Here is a 20,014-nt window from a genome sequence, read left to right as displayed (position 1 = left end):
ACTACTGAAACATTATCCAAAGAAAGTAATTTTATAATTCAATTTATTTGGTCAACTTAGGGAAATTCATTTTCACTGACTGTAACGGGGGTATAGTCAGTGCTGTTGCAGCAAAGCGTGCGCCGAATGGTCTATCTACAGCACCTGGTCTTCCCAGGCAATCTCCCATCTGAACTATAACCAGGCCACACCCTACTTACCCTCCCGTGATTGGGCGTTCTCAGGGTAGAATGGCCGTAAACAGGTAATATTTTCCAATGAACGTTTTCGAAAAGATTGTTTGATGTTGTCCTTATGATAAGTTTATTCAGTTTTTGATATTAGACACCTCCAAAGGAGATTTCATAGGATGCCTGTTCAATATTTTCACTATTATTGCGCACTGTTGTTCGTTATTTTATTACATCATTGTCACTATCGGCCAATCATGTTGCCGCTTTTTGATTTCTGCTTTTGTAACCTGGGGAATTAAATTTAATGAAGGGCTCAGGTCGGTGGGCCTCATGTTCTTATCTGAAGGTTTCTTTCCCTGTCCTCCTAGAAGTTCAAAATCCATTGATGCATTCTCTTCTTATTTTGAGTCTATTAAAACTTTAAACTTAACACATACCAATCAAGAAAGTACTCGTTGGGATTTTGCTGATTACGCTCATACCTGCATGACAACAGAGCCTCTGATGACGTGATCCATGGTACCAAAGTCAAAAACATCCTTCACGTCAAGATAAAAGTTTTCCTTGTCGGGACTGATGGCGCGCACCAGCTTTGTGATGTTGTTGGAATAAAGTGTGCTTGATTGCGTAGGCAAGCGACTGGGCAGGTCTGTGAACCCAATATGGGTCACGCCCTGCGGGAAAGAAAAAAAAAAGGATTAGGATTTTCTGTGTATTTTGTAATGAGGAAATAACTCGCACATTGTAAACAGACAGCTCCCCGGGCACGGTGGTCTCGATGTTGCCTCCAGCTTCAGCTGCAAGGTCCACCACCACGGATCCATCCTTCATGCTTTCTATCATCGGCTTGGTTATGAGAATAGGGGCCTGCTTCCCTGTCACGTGAGGAAAGGAACCGATGAGTTTGCTTTACAGTTGAGGTCACATCATGATCATACGAGTTGTAAGGTTAATTTGTCATTCAAAAAAATAGGGTGAAGAAAAAAAACGACAATTTGGGTCAGGAATAGCCCGATACGGTCCTTGGGTTGATATGACTCAGCATTCCAGATAGGTTTGTACAGACATCCCTGAAAGTTGGGTGGGTTTTTTGAAATTAACCTCAAAAATGTAGACGTGTTTTGGCAAAACAAAATGGAAGAATGTTGTTCTATGTAAAATTCACATCCTAAAAATTGTTTTTTAAACCTTTTAAAGCTGGTAATTTGTCCAACTAAAACAGTGCTAATGTTAATAACCTAAAAATAGGGTCATATCAGTAAAACAACCCAAACAACAAGGGCAATTGATTAGATAACATTGTAGTCATTATTTTGCTTAGAGCCCTCCAAAATTGTTTTTTTTTGCACCACCCTTTATTGTTCTTTGTCTTTAAACCACAAATCATGTTGTTGTGCCGTGCAATTGAATACAAGTGCTAAAAAGCACAATGAAGACTACATAGTAGGGAGACTCAAAGTGATCATCTGCACTATTTGTCGTCTCAGTTTTTGACCAGCCTTTTGCAAAGTTTTTTGGGACCCGTAACAGTAAGATGACAAACACCTAAAGTAAAGTAAATGCAAATTTCTCCACCTACACGTATCTTATTTTTTTAACACTTGGAAGCTTTAAATAATACACACTTTAAACCCCAAAGATTTGCAATGTGTATAACAATCTAAAAAACATCATGAAAATAAATATTTATCATATTGAGTGACAAAAAAAAATAAAAATAAATGAATAAATCAATGTTATTTATATCTACAGACGCTGCCCTACTGACGAACGAGACGATCGTTTGTAGGTTAAATTTGTTAGTAAGTTGCTTCAGTGCTATATTTTGTATGTTTATGGTTTGTACAAGTATGTTTGTGTTGGTTTGTACTAAAAAAAATAAAGATTTCATAAAATAATATACTCTATAAAGATAAAGTTACGTTTAACTTACTTTTGGAAGATGGGCTTCAAGGGTTAGGCGATTTCCCCCTCTGTGGTCAAAAGTGGACGAAAAAAAGCGATCCCACCATTTTCTCAACCGCATCAAGCTTTCTTATTCCACTTTCATTTCAAAATAAACGGCTCGCCTCTTCTTTAAACTTTACACCAACCATATTGAATGGATGCACGAGATATAGAACAATAGAATTGTCGAAGTTCTTAGCGCGCATGAGATACAGTACAGTATACGTGATATGTTTACACACGAACTAGGAAGAGGAAGCGGATTTCCTCTTCTGGGTGAGCTCTCACAGCGCCACACACTAGTAGCGGCGGAAAGAAGCACTACGGTACTGTCATGTACTCAGAAAAGGTGCACACAATACAAAAGCTAACTTACAGCAATGTCTGTATATTTTTCGACATCCTGGAAAAAATGTTAGTATGTACCATTTTTCGTAAGTAGGGGAGCGTCTGTGTATATAAAAATTTTGTTTAAATATCCAGCCCAAAAAACTGAATTGTTCATGTATACCAAAGAAGAGACTATATTTTGTTATTTTCGTAGTACATTGCTCTGTTTAAACCAAAGTGTTTTTGAGTGTGCATGGTCAAAATAAAAGAAGGATTGCCAAAATAGAACCAAGACCAAGTGCAACACTTTGTGTACATACCGGGAATGAGCGCGGTGCTGATGATAATGTCCACCTCCTGACACTGCTTGGCAAATAACTTCATCTCAGCCTCAATGAACTCCTTTGACATGACTTTTGCATAGCCTCCTTGGCCCTCCCCAGATTCCTTAAAATCCACTTCCAGCGGCTCGGCACCCAAAGATTTGAACTGGTCCAAAGCATCGGCCCTGCAAAGAGAGAAAATGATTATAATTATTTTTGGGATGCTTGTTTGAGAAATATATCCAAACAGAAACAAACCTGGTGTCAAAGCCTCGAACAATGGCTCCCATGGCTCTGGCGCTACCAGCGGCTGCTAGTCCAGCCACCCCGCCCCCGATGATCAGTACCTAATTGCATACAAGATTCAGGCTTCATACACCATTTTGCCTTGTGTCAATTGAAAAACTGATCAAATGACGTCTGATTTTGCCAGCTTTTTACGATATGTCGGAAATGCGCGAGGCAGACATAGCGATAGCAGTCTCGTCAACACTTTTTCCGGGTGATCCATTTACACAAATTCTGAGACTTCGCAGAATTTTGCTCAAATGTCTAACTTGGGCTGATGGAATGATGGGTGAGTCATCAGCCCTTTGAAACTCTTTGTGATTAAGGGCTAATTAACATGACTTGACTCTTCCCAGTTATTGTCCACGAAACCCTCTACCTCCTCATCTGTGAACTCTGAACTGTGACGTGACTTGAAGAACATACTAGGAGCACGCATGCACACTAGTTGCCAGGCAGATTTGAAGCGCTAGCGTACGTTACTGTTTTTCGATTTCGTAACTAGAGGGAATCTTAGTAAGTAGAGGGAATATTTTCCTGTTTAGGTACTTCCTAACCTGAAACTTTGGTATGTAGAGACATTCGTAAGTAGAAATACCCCTATTCTTGAAAACACAACATTAAAAATTAAGCATTTAAGGATTTCAAGCACCGAAACGAACCCTGAAAATAAAGTTTTCAGAAATGTCCACTTTTAATGCAGGAATTTTGTCTAAAACACAAAAGCTTAATTTCTTATGTTTCCCAAAGCAATTTTGTAATTCATTATCTCTACAGAGTAGAATCTCCTTGAAAATCAATGATTAAAAATCACCTTGGCGGGCGGCACTTTCCCAGCTGCTGTGATTTGTCCAGTGAAAAATCGCCCAAAGTTATTGGCTGCCAACACAACAGCCTTGTACCTAGAAAAGGGTAGTAAAATGCATTCAAATTGGTTGACCAACAGTGTCTAAAAATATATGTTACACAATAACCAAAATTGGGTACAATATGAACTGATCCGCAACTTAAATCAGTTTGATTCAACCTTAACGGTTGTTTCACGCTAAATCACACATTCTTAAGATCTATATTTCTTTACAACATGAATTATTTCCTTTTAAACAAGTTATACTATGTTGTTTTTGTGTAGTCACGTTTTTAGGAAAAAAATGGCAAATTCTTTTCAACCTCCCCCCAAAAAATTGTTCTGAGAAACTTTAAATAACCCCGTTTAAGGGGGTTGCTTTGTATGATCCAATTTTGATTTTATTTACCATTTTTAGTAAAAAAATGTATTTCCAACAAAATAAAAAAATTGGAGAGAGATCACATTGTAAAAATCAAGCTAATTTTAAAGAACTTTCCAAGCAAAACAATTTCAGCGGATATATTGGACTGATCTTTCGGGAAGTGTTGTTTTTTTATGTTTGTGGGGCTTTTTTTCTTTTTTTTTAACCCCTTACCATTCCTATAAAATCCCAAGTCAAGACATATCCAAAGTAAATTGAACGCTGTTCTTTAACTGTTTAGAGAATATGGACGGATTTGATCTCTGAAGATTCTTCCCAAACTGAAATAATCACTCCAAGTGCTACTAACATTGAGTAATCAGAGTTGAAATACACAGAAAAAGGTTTTTGTTCTCGCCTGAATTTTTTTTTTGCAATCAAATTTCCGCAAAAGAATCTAGCATGGGCATTTTAGCTGAAAAACAGGTGAGACAATGGCTTGAAGCCTTACATAGTACCTTGTCAAATTTGATCTCAATCTGAAAAAACTACACATCCTGTTTTACACAGTTTTCTAATGGTAGGTCTGGGCGTTTCCAACAGAGGCCGTTTGGAGAAGACCAGTTCACAGCCCTTAAATCTTGTTTTCGTGTATTTTACTTTGGCCAATTTTTGGACATTGTAAAAGAGTTGGAAATATTTGACTTCTCTTTGTTCAAGTCAATCCATGATTGTGGACACTTGCGCATAATAGTGGAGCATAAAAATGAATCAAGATTGGCTTTGCGCACGTTTACCTTCGGCTGTGATTTGAATACACAGCTTAAATGTGTACATCTTTACGTTGGGAATTCATTGGCTAACCAATGTGTCAATCCACATTTTAATGTGTCATTATTGGCCAAAGATTTTTGATGCCATATTTTTGTAACGTTTTTCCAAAACAGGCCCTCATAGATTGTCACCAGTAAAGGATCGTTTTAAAGGGGAGTTGTGAAGCAAAACAGACAAATACAACGAAGCTCGTCAACAATAAAGGAATTGAGTTTTTTTTTTAAATCTGTTAGCATTATTGTGTGTTTTGGAGTAAATTTTTTTACAAGGCTAGATTTTACTAGACTTACGTGCATGTAACCACACCATATTTGCAGGTAATCTTATCATGAGCTGACTCCTAGGAGACATTGTATTTGAGCAGTGCCAGTTTTATAGTCTTAAGGTATCTTGTCTTGATGACTATATTTTGAAATGGTCATCATATCTTGAATCCCAAGAGTAAACTTTCATTGATATGTGGCATGACGTATTTCAGTGACTGGTGACATCGTGAAGACACAACTTTGTCGGAACAGAAACCCATTTCAGGAAACTCAGAACTAATTTATTTAAAGTTGTTTTAAAAAGAGATGATTCAAAGCAAACATATTGAATTTTATTTTAGTAAGGTTGCTTTCTACCAAAGATTCCAATTAAGGGACAAAAAAAAACAAAAAAACAAAACAAAAAACAAACAAACACCAATTTATGCGAGCTGTTTGTCAGGAAAATTAATGTAATTATTCTTAAGTAGTTGATTAGTCCATTCCTGAACCAAATTTAGTAATTTTTTTGACCTAACCCTTTAACACTGTGATATGTTACGACGGTTTCGGATTTATGACATTTTAATATCAGCGCAAATAAAAACAAAATTATTATCATGAACCTACCCTGCAATGTTAGCCATGGAGCTGAGGGCGTCATAACCCTGGGCGATGGTGACTCTTGGCACCTGGTCCATCGCCAGAACGGTGGCTTTCTTTTGAGAGAGCATCTCCATCAGTTCGGGGTTCTGAGCTGGGTAGATGAAGCTGATTAAAGTGGCCGCATCCTTCATCAGCTCCACTTCATGTATGCCCAGGTCTGGGTTGAAAACGGGAGCTCGGACCTGAAAGAAAATAGTTTAAAGGAAAAGAGCTTTTTTAGAGTAAATTGTAAATATTACAATCAATTTTTGAGCTTAAAGGGATTACAAAAGAGCATGTTTTTCTTCAATTGGGCACAGAATGTATAGTAATCCTCCCCACAATCATGCAGCTATGTTCCAAAGTATTCCAGGTGTCATGGATCTTGAGAAATTAATTCTCAAAAGATGTCAGTTTGACCTCATAACACCTAGAGCTGTGACCTCACCAGATGACAATAGGAAGTCAAAACAATGGCGGGTAAAATTTAAAAGGACACAGAGATTGTAGTAATCAGGTAATACATCTCGGAAAATAATTGGAACGTACCAATGTGTGAGCGAGTGACGGAGTTTGCTCACCTTGACCAAAACATCTGACGCAAATACAGCTTTCTGATCTTTAATTGCGGCGCCAGCCTGGGAATACTGCTCGTCTTGGAACTTCGAGGACTCTCCGGCACCGGTCTCGACGACCACATTGAAGCCTTGTTTGATAAGCGCCTGGACGCCGGCTGGAGACAGTGCCACGCGCCGCTCGTTTTGGAAAATTTCTTTTGGGACACCAACTGTGAGCTGCTTGTATGGAATCCCTGCAGAGAGGCAAGAAAACACATTTTATTTTATATTAGACAGTCGGTACTCATTTATCTCTTAAAGTGGAAGTCAACCTGAATCTCTTCAGCAAATGTCTTAAAACAAGGACTTTTTATGACCATAAGGCGCACATAGAAGTCTCCGATTTGCTTCAAATGGTGCAGCGCGCCCTATAGTGCAGTGCGCCTAGTGTGTGATGTAAAGCTTAGGACACAATAAAGCAATGTGGGGAGTGTGGGCGTCACCGCTAATATGTGAGGAGTGGGCGTGTATATTAGGTTAGGTTCACGCTGCAGAAGTGAATGCACAATTCTGATTTTCTGGTGAAATACGATATTTTTGTGAGATTGTTAACATTTCCAAATAAATAAGACTTATATGCTATCTCCTGCAACTTCTTTGCATCTCCTGTGTGAACGCGACAATTATCCTCCTTTTGCTGAAAAGGACGCGAGAAGTCACACACAAGCGTCCAATGTTAGCTGTAATACTCAAGGATGCTAACGCCGTGGCATATCTAACAATTTGAAAGTTGTTGCACTACCAGAGGCTGTTGTCCCCCTAAACATGAATTAAACTCAAAATCTCACTTTGCCTCCATTAAAAGCTTTTCATGTTTTCGTCCGCTATGGCGTTTTGATTTCTGTTCTACGCAGAAGAACATGGAACCCAAGCAGCCGCAAGAGAATTGAAGATTAATGAATTGATGGTACGCAAGTGGAGGAAGCTGAAAAACGAACAACAAGTTTTTATCCGTGTGTTTTACTTTGTAACCAATACATAAAAAAACAACTAAACTCAGATATCGGTGCATGCTATTGTGCGGTGCGCCCTGTGTATGTGTTAAAATACAGGAATTGAACCAGCTACCTATGGTCATGAAGATGTTTTTGTTGCAGCTTAATGTAATTGTACTACTTTTTATTGTGCTAATGTTAGGATGCACTACTTTTATAACTATTATAGCTAAGGCAAGTCACTACTTTTTAATATTTTTTGCCCATTTATACTGACGGTCCTAGATCTTATTTTTCTCTTTTTGGTCTTTATTCCAGATCTCTACCCTAGAGTGCTATGTCTGAACTCATTGCTCACAAGTTTTCACATCCTTGACATCAATGACAACGAAGACAATTATAATTTGGATTCAAATTTTTGTGGCCACCACACAGAATTTTTACTGCATTTCATTTGTGCGGAAAATTTGTTTGAAAAATAAAACATACGTTTTATTAATTGTGAGGATGCTGTCGAATAAAAGATGACATTATAAATGCTCAGGCTTAATCTAATGACCAATCAAAATTTACCTTCTTTGTAAAGCAGAACCTTGACTGGTTATTAGCAGAAGCCCAAGCAACTGTGTTCACTTAACTAAATTCTCAAAATTGCTGCCCACAAAATTGGTTCAAACATGAATGATGGTTTTTTATTTGTTTTTCTACAAAGAAAAAAGGCCTCGTTTTGAAAAATACAAAACAAAAACAAAAAACGCCCATACAACATAAGATTGTACAGTATATATTCTTAGAGTGCCCTCCACTTTAAGAAAATTACAACATTCACAGGACTAATTTACAATATTTTAAAATTATAAAAATCATAAGTTAGGGCTTCATCGAGAAGCCATGCTGCACTTATTCCTATGGAAAATTCCACTGCGTCACTTTCCCCACAGTGCCTTTTCATCTGGACATAAACAAAAGCTGCCCTTCCTCCTGCAGTGCCGACCTAACCTCTACGAAAGCAAAAAAAAGGGGATGGCTTTAACACTACATGTTTTCCCTCCAAACAAAGCAGGGCATTCAGAAACATTTACACATAATACATATCTACAAACATATATTACATGTTAAAAAAAATTGGAGAACAGATAAAGACTTTTAGACAAACTGACCATGCCTTGGTATTTTTCTCCCAAAATAATGAGATTTTCTTCGCCCATACCAATCTATAAAGTTTAGGGACACATTTATCAGTGAGCAGATTAGTTTGCTCTCAACCTGACTAATTTAGGGGGTTCAGAAACTAGCAATAACTACAAGACTATTTGTTACAACACAGCAAGATAAAATGAACATTACGAATGTGACTATGGTTCTATAAGTCCCGTACGACTGCCAGAGTTGGTGCTTCAAGCACGGAATTTCATCTTTGCGTATACAGTTCGAAAAATGCTAACCAAAAATTAGTCACTACATCGCACCAGTCTCATTAGGAATGTCTATAAATTCTAGTCTCAAAACAGGTGCACTATAGTCATATAGTGACAAGATTCTTTAGTGGTCGTACAAACTCATAGAACTGTAGTAAAATTTGTAACTTCCGCTCTATTTTGTCCCTACCAACCGCCTGAGGCGGTGTTTCAAGCTTGGAAAAGACTAATAACAGCGTTGTCACAAGGAACCCCCCCCCCCCAAAAAGGGCGACATCCAAAAGGCAGGAGCACAAATGGAAGGACACCCCCTTCAGGGCGGCCCAGGAAGTGGCAATGGCCCTGGTAGAATGGCAGTGCACCCATGAAGGCAGGGGAGACCACAGGCGGCATAATACTGGCACCAGTCCCCACAATACAGCAGGACAAGCGCCAATCAGACCAAACAAACAATCTCCAGACAAGCAATCATAACAAACAAAAGGCAACCGGACGAACAAAAATTTGCCATTGCGACAATGTAGCAGCGCAACGCACGCACGTTGCCCCCCACAGACACATGCGCCCTAATGCTGACCACAGGGAGGGACTGGGAAGGGACACCAGCCCCAACTAAAATGACCAGTAGAAGGCAGCCGCTATGCCTGGCAAGCAGGCAAATTGGGAAATCCTTACAACAGCGGTGGCCATAGCGACAATGCAAGGCCAGCCGGGAATAAACACATGGACACGGCAGCCCCAAAGCTGATGGGACCGAAATCTTTTAACACATAATGAAAGTGTCTACAATTGATCAAACGCTAACTAGTGTATGTAATCATAAAAACTAACAATCAAACACTTAGAAAATTGTCCTTGGAAAGTGTTAAAGATTAACTAAGTCCGTTACTTGCCGCATCAAAAGCATGATCAGAATTAAGACATCAGCTTCAGGTGGAAAAGCTCCCAGGTACAGTGTGGGAACCATAACTCATGTTTTGCAAGTGCCCAACCATGTACAAGAAATCAACAATGTATAAAATGCATAATTATATAGTATATTTTGAATCTAAAATCTGATCCAAACACATTAAAGAAACATTGATTAATTTTATGGTACAATAGTAATACTATCATTTAATTAAGGGTGCCCAAATGTTTTCTATTAGGGATGAAAAACATTTGCAAGAGGGCACTTGATATACTTTGACTGGAATTTTACAAAATAAAATAATCCAAGCAATTTATTATTATTAACACTACACAAATGAGAAACAAACATACTAAACATAAAAGATGGACTTTAAAATGTTCCAATTTTCACCGACTAGACTGACACAGAACATAAAACCTAATATTATATTTTCCCAACCATGGGGAGCACCGTGGTCTACAGAGCTGGTTTTATCTCTGTATATAACATACCACAAGGCGCACTGCAAGATAAGGCGTGGGTGCCCTCTGCTTGTGGCTGCATTACAACAACACAGACAAGCATTCAAGTGTGCGGATTTAAAAAAAAAAACAGTAGCTAAACTGAGTTTTGTTATGGTTTATTTAAGATTTTAAAAGTAAAACACATGGATAAAAAAAAAGTTTTTTAAAAAGAGCTGGTGCGAAAACAGTTTAACACTAACGTTTTGCGTAGGGCTACTTTGTGTTAGTTTAATATGTTTACTCCTTGCAAGGATGAACAGGTGCTATCAATGATAACCTAATGTTAAAGCTAAACTAATGTTGAGCTACTGCTAAGGTATTCTTAGAAGAAAATGGTTATGATAAACATAAAAACGTTTGTGTTAATTGTATTTTTAATGTACTTAATGCTTCTGCAAATATGAAGAAAGAATGTGTGGTGTTAGTTTGTGTGTTTGATATACGCGCAGTTAGATCAGGAGGCTTCTCCTGCTACTGGTAACCATGGAAACCTGTGCCGTTTCATGTGGGGGAGTCTGTATGGGATGGAAATCAGCACAGAAAAAAACAAAGTTAATGGCCAACCGTCCCCAAGATATCATTGTAAACATCACCATCAACCACAGAACGCTAGAACCTCTCACCAAATTTGAATATCTTGGAGCGGTCATATTAAAAGAGGGGTCAGAACCAGAAAACAGCGCAAATCACAGTCACACTTGTCAGACTTCAACCCGTCAAGAGGGACAAGAACATAGCATGGAGTTGAGATGCTACAAGAAACTTCCAGGGATCAAGCGACCTCATGCGTCAAGCAAAACGCTGCGCAACACTATCAGAGTACACATTGGACCCTACGAAATACGGAAACTTCAGTGGTATTGTCACGTCACAAGATCATCAGGACTAACAAGATAATTCTCCAGGGCACAGTCCAAGGGGGGAGGAGAGGAAGACTGAAAAAGAACCAGGCCGACAACATTAAGGAATGGACTGGTGCCAACTTTACCATGACCCAAGAAAGTGCAAGGGACCGTTAACAGTGGAAAAGGCTGTCCAGAGTTGCATCCTTATTGGTGCCCTGACGACCCATGCGGTTAAGGGATCCGTAAACTGCGAATCCATAACATAACCATCATTATACTCATCCTCTCTTTCTAACCAGGACAGCTTTACTAAATCTCCATTAAAAGGTTCACTTTCACTTTCAGACTCACTTTCCAAAGAATGGAACGAAAGTCCCGGCAGACACGATAGCCCAAGCATTGACAATACATTCTTTTCATTATAATCTGCTGGAAGTTTCCGCGCCATCGTAATCCTGTTTGGGATGGAAAAACGAACCCGTTTAATAAAAGGAAGGCACCAAGACTATAGCAATAACATTAAAATTGTTAGCACCAATGATAGCCTTGGCAAACAAGGCATTGCGTGTGAAATCACGTCCTCCTTTGCTTGTGGGTAACATGTGGCGATCACCACAGGAGAAGGCATAAAAGGAACAGGAAATTACATGTCGCATTTAGTCGGAAATGTGGACTATCTTAACAAAACATGCGATTTCACCCAAAAATGTTTTAAGCGTTCACTCGGCCAAGGCTCAAACAGGTGACCTCCCGGACGCTTAAACCTAAAGCCACTGACCTGGTCTTCGTCCTCCACTTCACATGACAGAAAGGGCGGACCGAAAAATTCAAAGACAATCTGAGCGCCTTATTGTGGTGAAAAAATGGTACTAAAATACTTTTAAGGGTGTTAAGTTTCCTTTTTAGCCCAAAATAATTGACTCTGACATTTCTGTATTGTCACAGTCGCATAAGAAAACACTGCTATTCATTTTTCCTATTTTTATGGGCATTTACATTACTTTTTTTTGTTGCATTTATGGACTGTTTTAAAGTGTAAAGCATATAAACAACAACAAAACAATGTGTTCATTTTTTTTGGCAATGACTTTTAGACCTTGACAACTTTTCTCTTTTTTTCAAATAAGCCATGTCAATTATTTTAAAGCAACTGAACACAAATGGTGGGCCCAAAAGATGCCCTCGAGCAATAATTTGATTTACATACAGGCCCATTAAAAGATCACTATATACTTTTTCATTGAGTCCCTAATAGATAGATAGATAGATAGATAGATAGATAGATAGATAGATACTTTGTTCATCCCCGAAGGGAAATTCACATTTCCAGCAGCATCCCTGAGCTGAGAACAATCGAGAACAATCGAAAATAACACGGGAGCTGCTGGAGTGGCTGCCATTCGTGACGGCGCCGGAAGAAAAGATTCAATTTGAATCATGTACAAACAAACAAACAATTGAATCATGTACAAACAAACAAACAAACAAAATATTCATGTTTCAATAAGTGGAGTGTTAATAAAATGGGGGGAAAATAATTTCTGATACTGATATAACCAGGTAAAACTAATTTTAAGTTACCTGTCCAAATGAATGTTGTGCCATCTCACCTTTCCCACTCTCTCTCCTCTCACCTTTCCCACTCTCTCTCCTGCAGTTGACTTGCTGCTGCTCGCTCCTGAAACTAATCTGATTTCCTATTGAAATTAATTTAACTACAAAATTTCAGGTTAACCGGATTATAAAGCATGCGCCCAAATGTAGTGTTTTCTTATCTTCGCTCTGAAAATGCTGGTCTACTAGTGATCCCAAGAGCCAAGAAGAGATCCGCAGGTTCGAGAGAGTTCTCCATTCGGGCCCCGGTGCTGTGGAATGCCCTTTCTCCTGAGATTCGATCTGCAACCTCAGTGGAAATGTTTGAATCTAATCTTAAAACACACTTCTATATTATAGCATATGAATAACCTATATTTTATGTTGCCAATATCTGTGTAATATTTGCCCTCATGTAGGTTTTAGATCAGGGGATGGTGTAATAATAGTCTGTGGTTTGCAATCATCTGTGGTATGTGCAGCCCTTTGAGACTCCTTGTGATTAAGGGCTATACAAAAAACATGACTTGACTTTACTTATTTTTCATACTGTATATAAAAGGCGCACTAAACTACAAGGCACATGTAATTAACACGACATTGAGAACACTACATTAAGACCTTCCGTATTTATTAGTGTATAAACGATGTAGAGGTAAGATCTGGGGCCTAGTCCTGAACTTCGGGCCAGGTTCAGGCATAAACTGTATATCATTACAGGGGAGCCTGGGCTTCTCTCTCGCAACTTTTTTGTGCTTGGGGCAATGTCAAGCACAGGAGGCAGGCGCGCTGGTGGGGGATTGTTTTTAGAGACAAAATCCCCCTTCCTCCTTACGAATAAAATGTGAAAAATGGTGTTTAATTGGTCGGGCACGGGCTGTTTCGGGCTGGCTTTTTTAGGCCCGATCTTACCTCTACACCGTTGGGCATTTTATACACGTACGATATACAGTGTACTGCGCCAATGATGGATAAGTCCAAAAATGTCGGTGACGCAAAACATTGTATGCAACGGGAATCAAACCCGGGTCACGGTCGTGAGAGTGCCAAAACCTAACCACTAGCCCACCAGTGATACAGCCGATATACGAAAAAAAGAATTTGTGATTTTATCTCGTTGTCGCACGATCCTTACTCCCGGTGCCAGAAACTATTGTCAGAGAATGGAGAAAAGAGATAGTCGTGCAACCCACTTCAGGGTATGTACACGTCTCTAGGTTCGTAGGAGCTATGAGAAACATAACAGAACGACACAATTGGAAAAGTTAACATCTGTATTGAAAGATATACACTGTAATTGAATGCCAAAAAGCACGACAACATCGCCGTCTTCTTTTTTCATCAAAACAGATACGATAAAATTCCATATCTGGTCCAGAACCTTGCTGGTTGGCACAACCCAATGCACACCAATAAATCACTATTGTAAAAAGTTGTGGTTATATTCTTCTGTTGTCATTATTGAAGATTGTTTACACTCAACGGCCCATCCACTGCTATCTTCTACTACCTGTTTGTTCTGCCAGGGAAGGCAACACGACATCACGTTCAATAACGCGTCGACCACATTACTGGCCAATCAAGGGGTTTAGTTGCATCTTATAGTCCAGTAATACAACTAACTAATGAGCATGACAACTGTATGTCCTCCCCGCAACCCTAGTGAGGATAAAAGGTGCAGAAGATGGATGGCTGGACCGTAATGGCCTTTACCTGGACTGGCACATCTTCCGAGGCCGTGACTGGTCCTGAAAAACCTTATGCAAGTTGTTTTGACGGTGGGGACAGTGGACAGTTTCAAGCAGGACGAGGCGCCGCCGAGGACGGGGGTCGAGCAGCCGGCTGCGATGACTCGTAGGAGGCTTGCCATTGTGCACGCGCACACAGCAGCAGGAGCTAAGCAGGTAAGACGGCGCTCCTCCTGCACAAGGAGAATACTTTTTTTAACAATTTTTTTTTGTTTGAATCCTTTATTTCACTGGTTCTCAAGACAAGTCAGGCCAAGTCATGTTTATTTGTATAGCCCTTAATCACAGGAAGTCTCATGAGGGCAAGGAAAAACTCAACTGGTCTGACCTGAGGACCCACCATGCAACCCGAATGATCAAGAAAAATGTCCACCTTTAAAATGTATTTAATGAAATGATTGCACAGTTAAAAGCAGGGGTCGTCAAAAAACACATACATGATACCATACTATATATATATATATATATATATATATATATATATATATATAATTACACCCAATTTTATTATCAAAAAATAAAATGAACAACAACAACAAAACGACTTCAAGCACAGTATATACTTGCATAAGCCTACATTGCATACAAACGACTCCCTAAAACTGCTTTAAAATAGCCATATACTAAAAGAAACTAAAAATATTAAATTACACATGTACCTAAACATAAATATTTACTGTCGCAGTTGTTTTCAGAGTTTAGAAAATACGGCAATCATGCATTGATAAAACTTAATATGCTGTTTAACAAAAACTAAAAATATAACTTTTTTAGACCGTTTCTTGTACCTTCAATTGCTGCAGCGCTTCAATGGTTTCCCATTTTTGTATTTTGGGATCATTTTGTATTGTGATTTATAATTTGTTGTTATAAAAATGGTTGGTATTTTAATTTGTTAGCATAATCTATTTTGCGTATTTAGAAAATGTTCAAATATATCATAAATACAATGGTTAAATTTTCTAATTAAATTTACTTGGAATCTGAAAAAATAAAATAAAATAAAATTGTTGTATAGGAAGTATTTTAAAAAAATACATTAAAAAAAACCTGCAAGAAAGTGATATAAAAAAAAAAATCAACATTTCACAACTATGTATAGCTAGACTGGCAAATAATTTAGTTCAGTGTGATTTAAGCCATTTGTTGTTTTCAGGATTACAATATTATTTTTATAGTCATAATTATATATTTTGCTCATTAATTACAAAACATCTCAACGTAGAGTCATAAAATAAAAACAATATTTAATACAATTTATTTAAAATTGTATATGATAAAAAATATGAAACCGTTACATTGCAAAAATAGAAATTGAAGACAACTGATCAATTTAAATGAGCAAAATGATCATGTTTTTTTCTAGTTCTTTGTTTTCATTTTTGCAGTTAATGTTTGCAATATACAAGTTTAATGCCCAGATTTTTATTAACTGTTGCAGCAAATATTCGTGAAGTTGCCTTTATATGTTGTTATTTCAATATTTACTATTAAAAATATTGTTTTAGAATTTTATAGAATAATAGTCTTTATTTTTCATTATTTATAAAAATCCTAGTCATAGTAAAGGCAATATGTATTTAAAATGTTATAACACAACAGATCTAATAATCGTAATATTAAAAGAACACACAACTAAATATTTTCAAGGGAAAGCAAACAACAAAAATAAAACTGCAATGTTTTAAAAAAGGACACCACTAACTCATTTAAAACCCTAGTGTTATATTTGACCCCTAGATGACACTGTTGTCTAAAGCGAAACAAAACCTGTGCAGCAGCAAGACAAACATGGCGGCAACTAAGGTAGGGATTCTACCATGCACACAAAAAAATAATTCGCTGAGAAAAAAAGACCATTGGTGTGATATTTCATAGATAAAAATCTGTGTTTGCTGTCCCTTCTCAAGGTTTCTTCATTTTCCTCATGTTGAGGTTTTTGAGTTTTTCCTTGCCCTCATGTTTCCAGATCAGGGGATGGTGTAATAATAGTCTGAAATAATAGTCTGTGCAATAACCTGTGCAGCCCTTAGAGACTTTGAGAGATTAAGGGCTATACAAATAAAAATGACTTGACTTTCATTGAATTGTACCACTAGGACGGTCTCGAAATTACGCACTGTCCCTTTAAAAGGAGAAAAAAATGTATTATACCATCAGAACTGGATTTATTCTAACACTTAGTGGGATCATTGAACAAGTGTCTATGTTTTATCGTTTATTGCAGCCATTCAACTTGATAAATGTAAATATTAGATTTATTTTAAGGATAAACGGGAGGGGGTGGACACTGCGAAGCGATGTAATCATTTTCGGCGTGCTTACAAAACAAGATGAATTCTACCACGTCACCAAAACGCCTGCCAGACTTTTCAGATTGCTCGTCTTCGGAATGGAAGCAAAATGCATTTCTTTTCTCTTCGCAGAGGAAAAAAATGAAAAGATGGGTGCCAATTTTCACTATAAATGCATTCCTTTCAATCAATGACTTCCATGCCACATTGACAGTGTCCTTCACATGACCTGCAGAGTTCAAATACACAAGTTTAACGAGGGGTAAGGAAAAATCACGTCACACCATTTAAAACGATATTCATTCATTTTTATGTGTTTTAATCAATATGGTGTCCTTTCCACCCGGCATTGATGGGGTGCTAGCTTACGGGGGTTAGCATGCTAACCACTGACAAATGCACATCTGCCACGCTCGTATGATCCCATTCAAACTATGAGCTCATAGCACGAAGGCGTACGGATTTCGGTGCGCGAGGATGTAAATGCACGTGGGGAAGACTTAAAAGAGTTTAGATTGACGTCATTAAATTACACTGACCTTTGAAGGGGTCCGGTGTCTTTTTTATGAATGTGTGCAGCACGGCCGAACTGTGAGTCGACCCGGAAGATGTCGGCAGAAATGGCCGGATTATTATTAGGGGGTTTTAAAGGACAGATGAGCTGTAAATTAAACATGTCGACGCTCGATTTTTTAAATTTCTATTTATTTTTATAAAAGCTATTACAACGTAATAGTTGACAGATAAGACATCGTGATACTTGTATAGTTTTTTTCCATAAACCTCATCATATCTATTTCTGACTGATAAATTTTAACTCAAATGTCCCGACACCCGTTTTATATTGATTTGTATTTATTTTTGGAAAAGCTATTTAAATGTAATAGTTGACAGGTTAAACATTATTACACATATATGTTTTTTTTTCATTAAACGCATCATACTCTATTTATGATTTGACAAACGAGAATCAAACCACCCGTATTACCCCTTGCACATGGTAATAATAATAATTGAGTATTCTCAAGCAGAAAAATAAATATGTTTTCACGACAATTGAAACTGATTTGAAATAACAATCGTGTATCAAAATGTAAATCTGATGGTACATTTTACCGTGCTTCCACTTAGGGGCAATGTTGTACCGTTTAAACCCATCCATGGTTAAAGTATGCGTGATTCAAATTGTATTAATGGGTTATTTATCCTCATCAGAGTTGTGTTTTTTTTTTAAAAGATTGATTTTACGATTTATTTTAAAATTCAATTTTTAGTCAAACAATTGGTATTTTTAAATTGAATTTAAATATCTTTATAGTCAAGTCAAATCATGTTTATTTGTATAGCCCTTAATCACAAGGACTCTCAAAGGGCTGCACAGACCACAGATGATTGCAAACCACAGACTATTATTACGATCCTCATATCTAGAACATACATGAGGGCAAGGAAAAACTCAAAAAGCTCAACATGAGGAAAATGAAGAAACCGCACATGCAAACCGCCCATTGCCCTCACTTGGCCCCGCCTGTTTGGCACCAGCTGCGGCTTCTCGCTTGCTTGGCTTCCCTCCTATTTAAACTCAGTGCTCTCACTCCCCCCTTGACAGTCCGTCAACAAACCTCTGCACCCGCAAAACGTGTGTTTTGACTCTGTCCGGCATCCTGCTTGTGTATCCTGTCCGGTATCGATCCCGTCTATCTCGTCCTGTCTGATATCTAACTCCAGTCCCCAGTGTCTGGTATCGAGTCCGTCTGTCTCGTCTTGTCTGATATCTGACTCCAGTCTCCAGAGTCTGGTAGCGATCCAGTCTATCTCGTCCTGTTTGATATCTGACCCCAGTTTCCAGTGTCTGGTATCGATCCCGTCTGTCTCGTCCTGTCTGATATCTCACTACAGTCTCTGGTATCGATTTCGCCTGTCTCATCCTGTCTGATATCTGACTCCAGTCTCCAGTTTCCGGGGTTGATCCCGTCTCTTGTCCTGTCTGATATCTGTCTCCAGTATCTGGTATTGATCCTGTCTGTCCTGTCCGGTATTGATCCCGTCTGTCCGGTATCTGGTGTCAATCCTGTCTCTTCTGTCTGTCCGGTATCTGCTTGTGTATCTGGTATCGCTCTCGTCGGCCTCTGGCTTCCTGTTTTTCCACGCCAGACTTCTGTCTTACTTCTTCCACCCAGTGATCGCTGAATCACAGGCGTTTGTGTTCACGCGCATGACTGACCCATTCCCATAAAATAAAGCTTGTGTGAAAACGTTACGCATATGGGTCCTCCTCCTATTCTGGTTCGGACATAAGCCATGTACAGCCGGAAGGCTTTTTAATAACGTGTTGAGTCAACCTAAACTAATGTCTTCGGGCAGAGGTCAACCAAGCCGTGCTAAAGCCTCGAGAATTTTTTGCAAAGTTCGAATAAATTACTTGTTTTGAGGTCTTGAGAAAAGGGTGGGCCAGAGCATAATATTTTTGCAGTCCATTTTTTAAAATCTCTGACTAGATCATGTTTGGTGATGATGGATGACAAATTGTTAGTTTATTTGTAGATATTTTTTCTATTATAACCAAATGAATTTATAATACGATAAAAAAAATTTCCAACTTTTTTTAAAAACATTTTTTTTCTTACTTTATTTTATAAAGTATATTTTTATTCGATGACGTTTTTCTATATCTAAATAAAATTAAAATTAAAAATATCAAAATTGACTGATGGCAAATCTTTTTGCACATTTTCACAATTCTACATATTCATATGCAGTCCCAAGGTTTTACCTCATGTTGAGGTTTTGAGTTTTTCCTTGCCCTCATATACGTTTTAGATCAGGGGATGGTGTAGTCTGTAGTTTGTAATAAACTGTAGTCTGTGCAGCCCTTTGAGACTCCTTGTGATAAAGAGCTATGCAAATAATGAAAAATAATGCAAAATGATGGTTATAGTGCTATTATTACATCGTGGTTCAAATTATTCCGCATATTATTTCCTTTGCCATGAATGAATGTATCTTTTTAAAAACTGCATGATTTCAATGTTTCAGTAGGAATAAAAACATATATCCATGGCGTTTACCAGCTGCCTCTGGCTATCTGTATGTAAGTGTGTGTGCTTTTTTCCTTTTCTTTCTTTTTTTGCCTCTCTCTCTCTTTCTCTCTC

At 38.2% G+C, this 20,014-nt stretch overlaps 1 protein-coding gene across 1 annotated transcript in view; it reads right to left on the bottom strand.

Annotated features, from left to right (window-relative positions):
- The window catches only part of nnt (nicotinamide nucleotide transhydrogenase), a 61,595-nt gene extending 44,068 nt beyond the window's left edge, over positions 1 to 17,527 (bottom strand). The window contains exons 1-9 of the mRNA XM_088356154.1: positions 17,402 to 17,527; positions 14,534 to 14,741; positions 6,578 to 6,807; positions 5,982 to 6,199; positions 3,876 to 3,963; positions 3,032 to 3,120; positions 2,771 to 2,958; positions 915 to 1,048; positions 656 to 847 (exon numbers count right to left, since the gene is read on the bottom strand). Coding sequence (XP_088212280.1) covers positions 656 to 847; positions 915 to 1,048; positions 2,771 to 2,958; positions 3,032 to 3,120; positions 3,876 to 3,963; positions 5,982 to 6,199; positions 6,578 to 6,807; positions 14,534 to 14,690 — 1,296 coding nt within the window. The 5' untranslated portion in view covers positions 14,691 to 14,741; positions 17,402 to 17,527. The remainder of the gene's footprint in view (positions 1 to 655; positions 848 to 914; positions 1,049 to 2,770; positions 2,959 to 3,031; positions 3,121 to 3,875; positions 3,964 to 5,981; positions 6,200 to 6,577; positions 6,808 to 14,533; positions 14,742 to 17,401) is intronic.
- Positions 17,528 to 20,014: the final 2,487 nt, after the last annotated feature.

This window comes from Urocampus carinirostris, chromosome 16 (genome assembly GCF_059441175.1).
Source record: "Urocampus carinirostris isolate Australia breed hairy pipefish chromosome 16, RoL_Ucar_1.0, whole genome shotgun sequence".
NCBI lineage: Eukaryota > Metazoa > Chordata > Actinopteri > Syngnathiformes > Syngnathidae > Urocampus > Urocampus carinirostris.
This window is presented reverse-complemented; position numbering and strand designations above follow the sequence as displayed.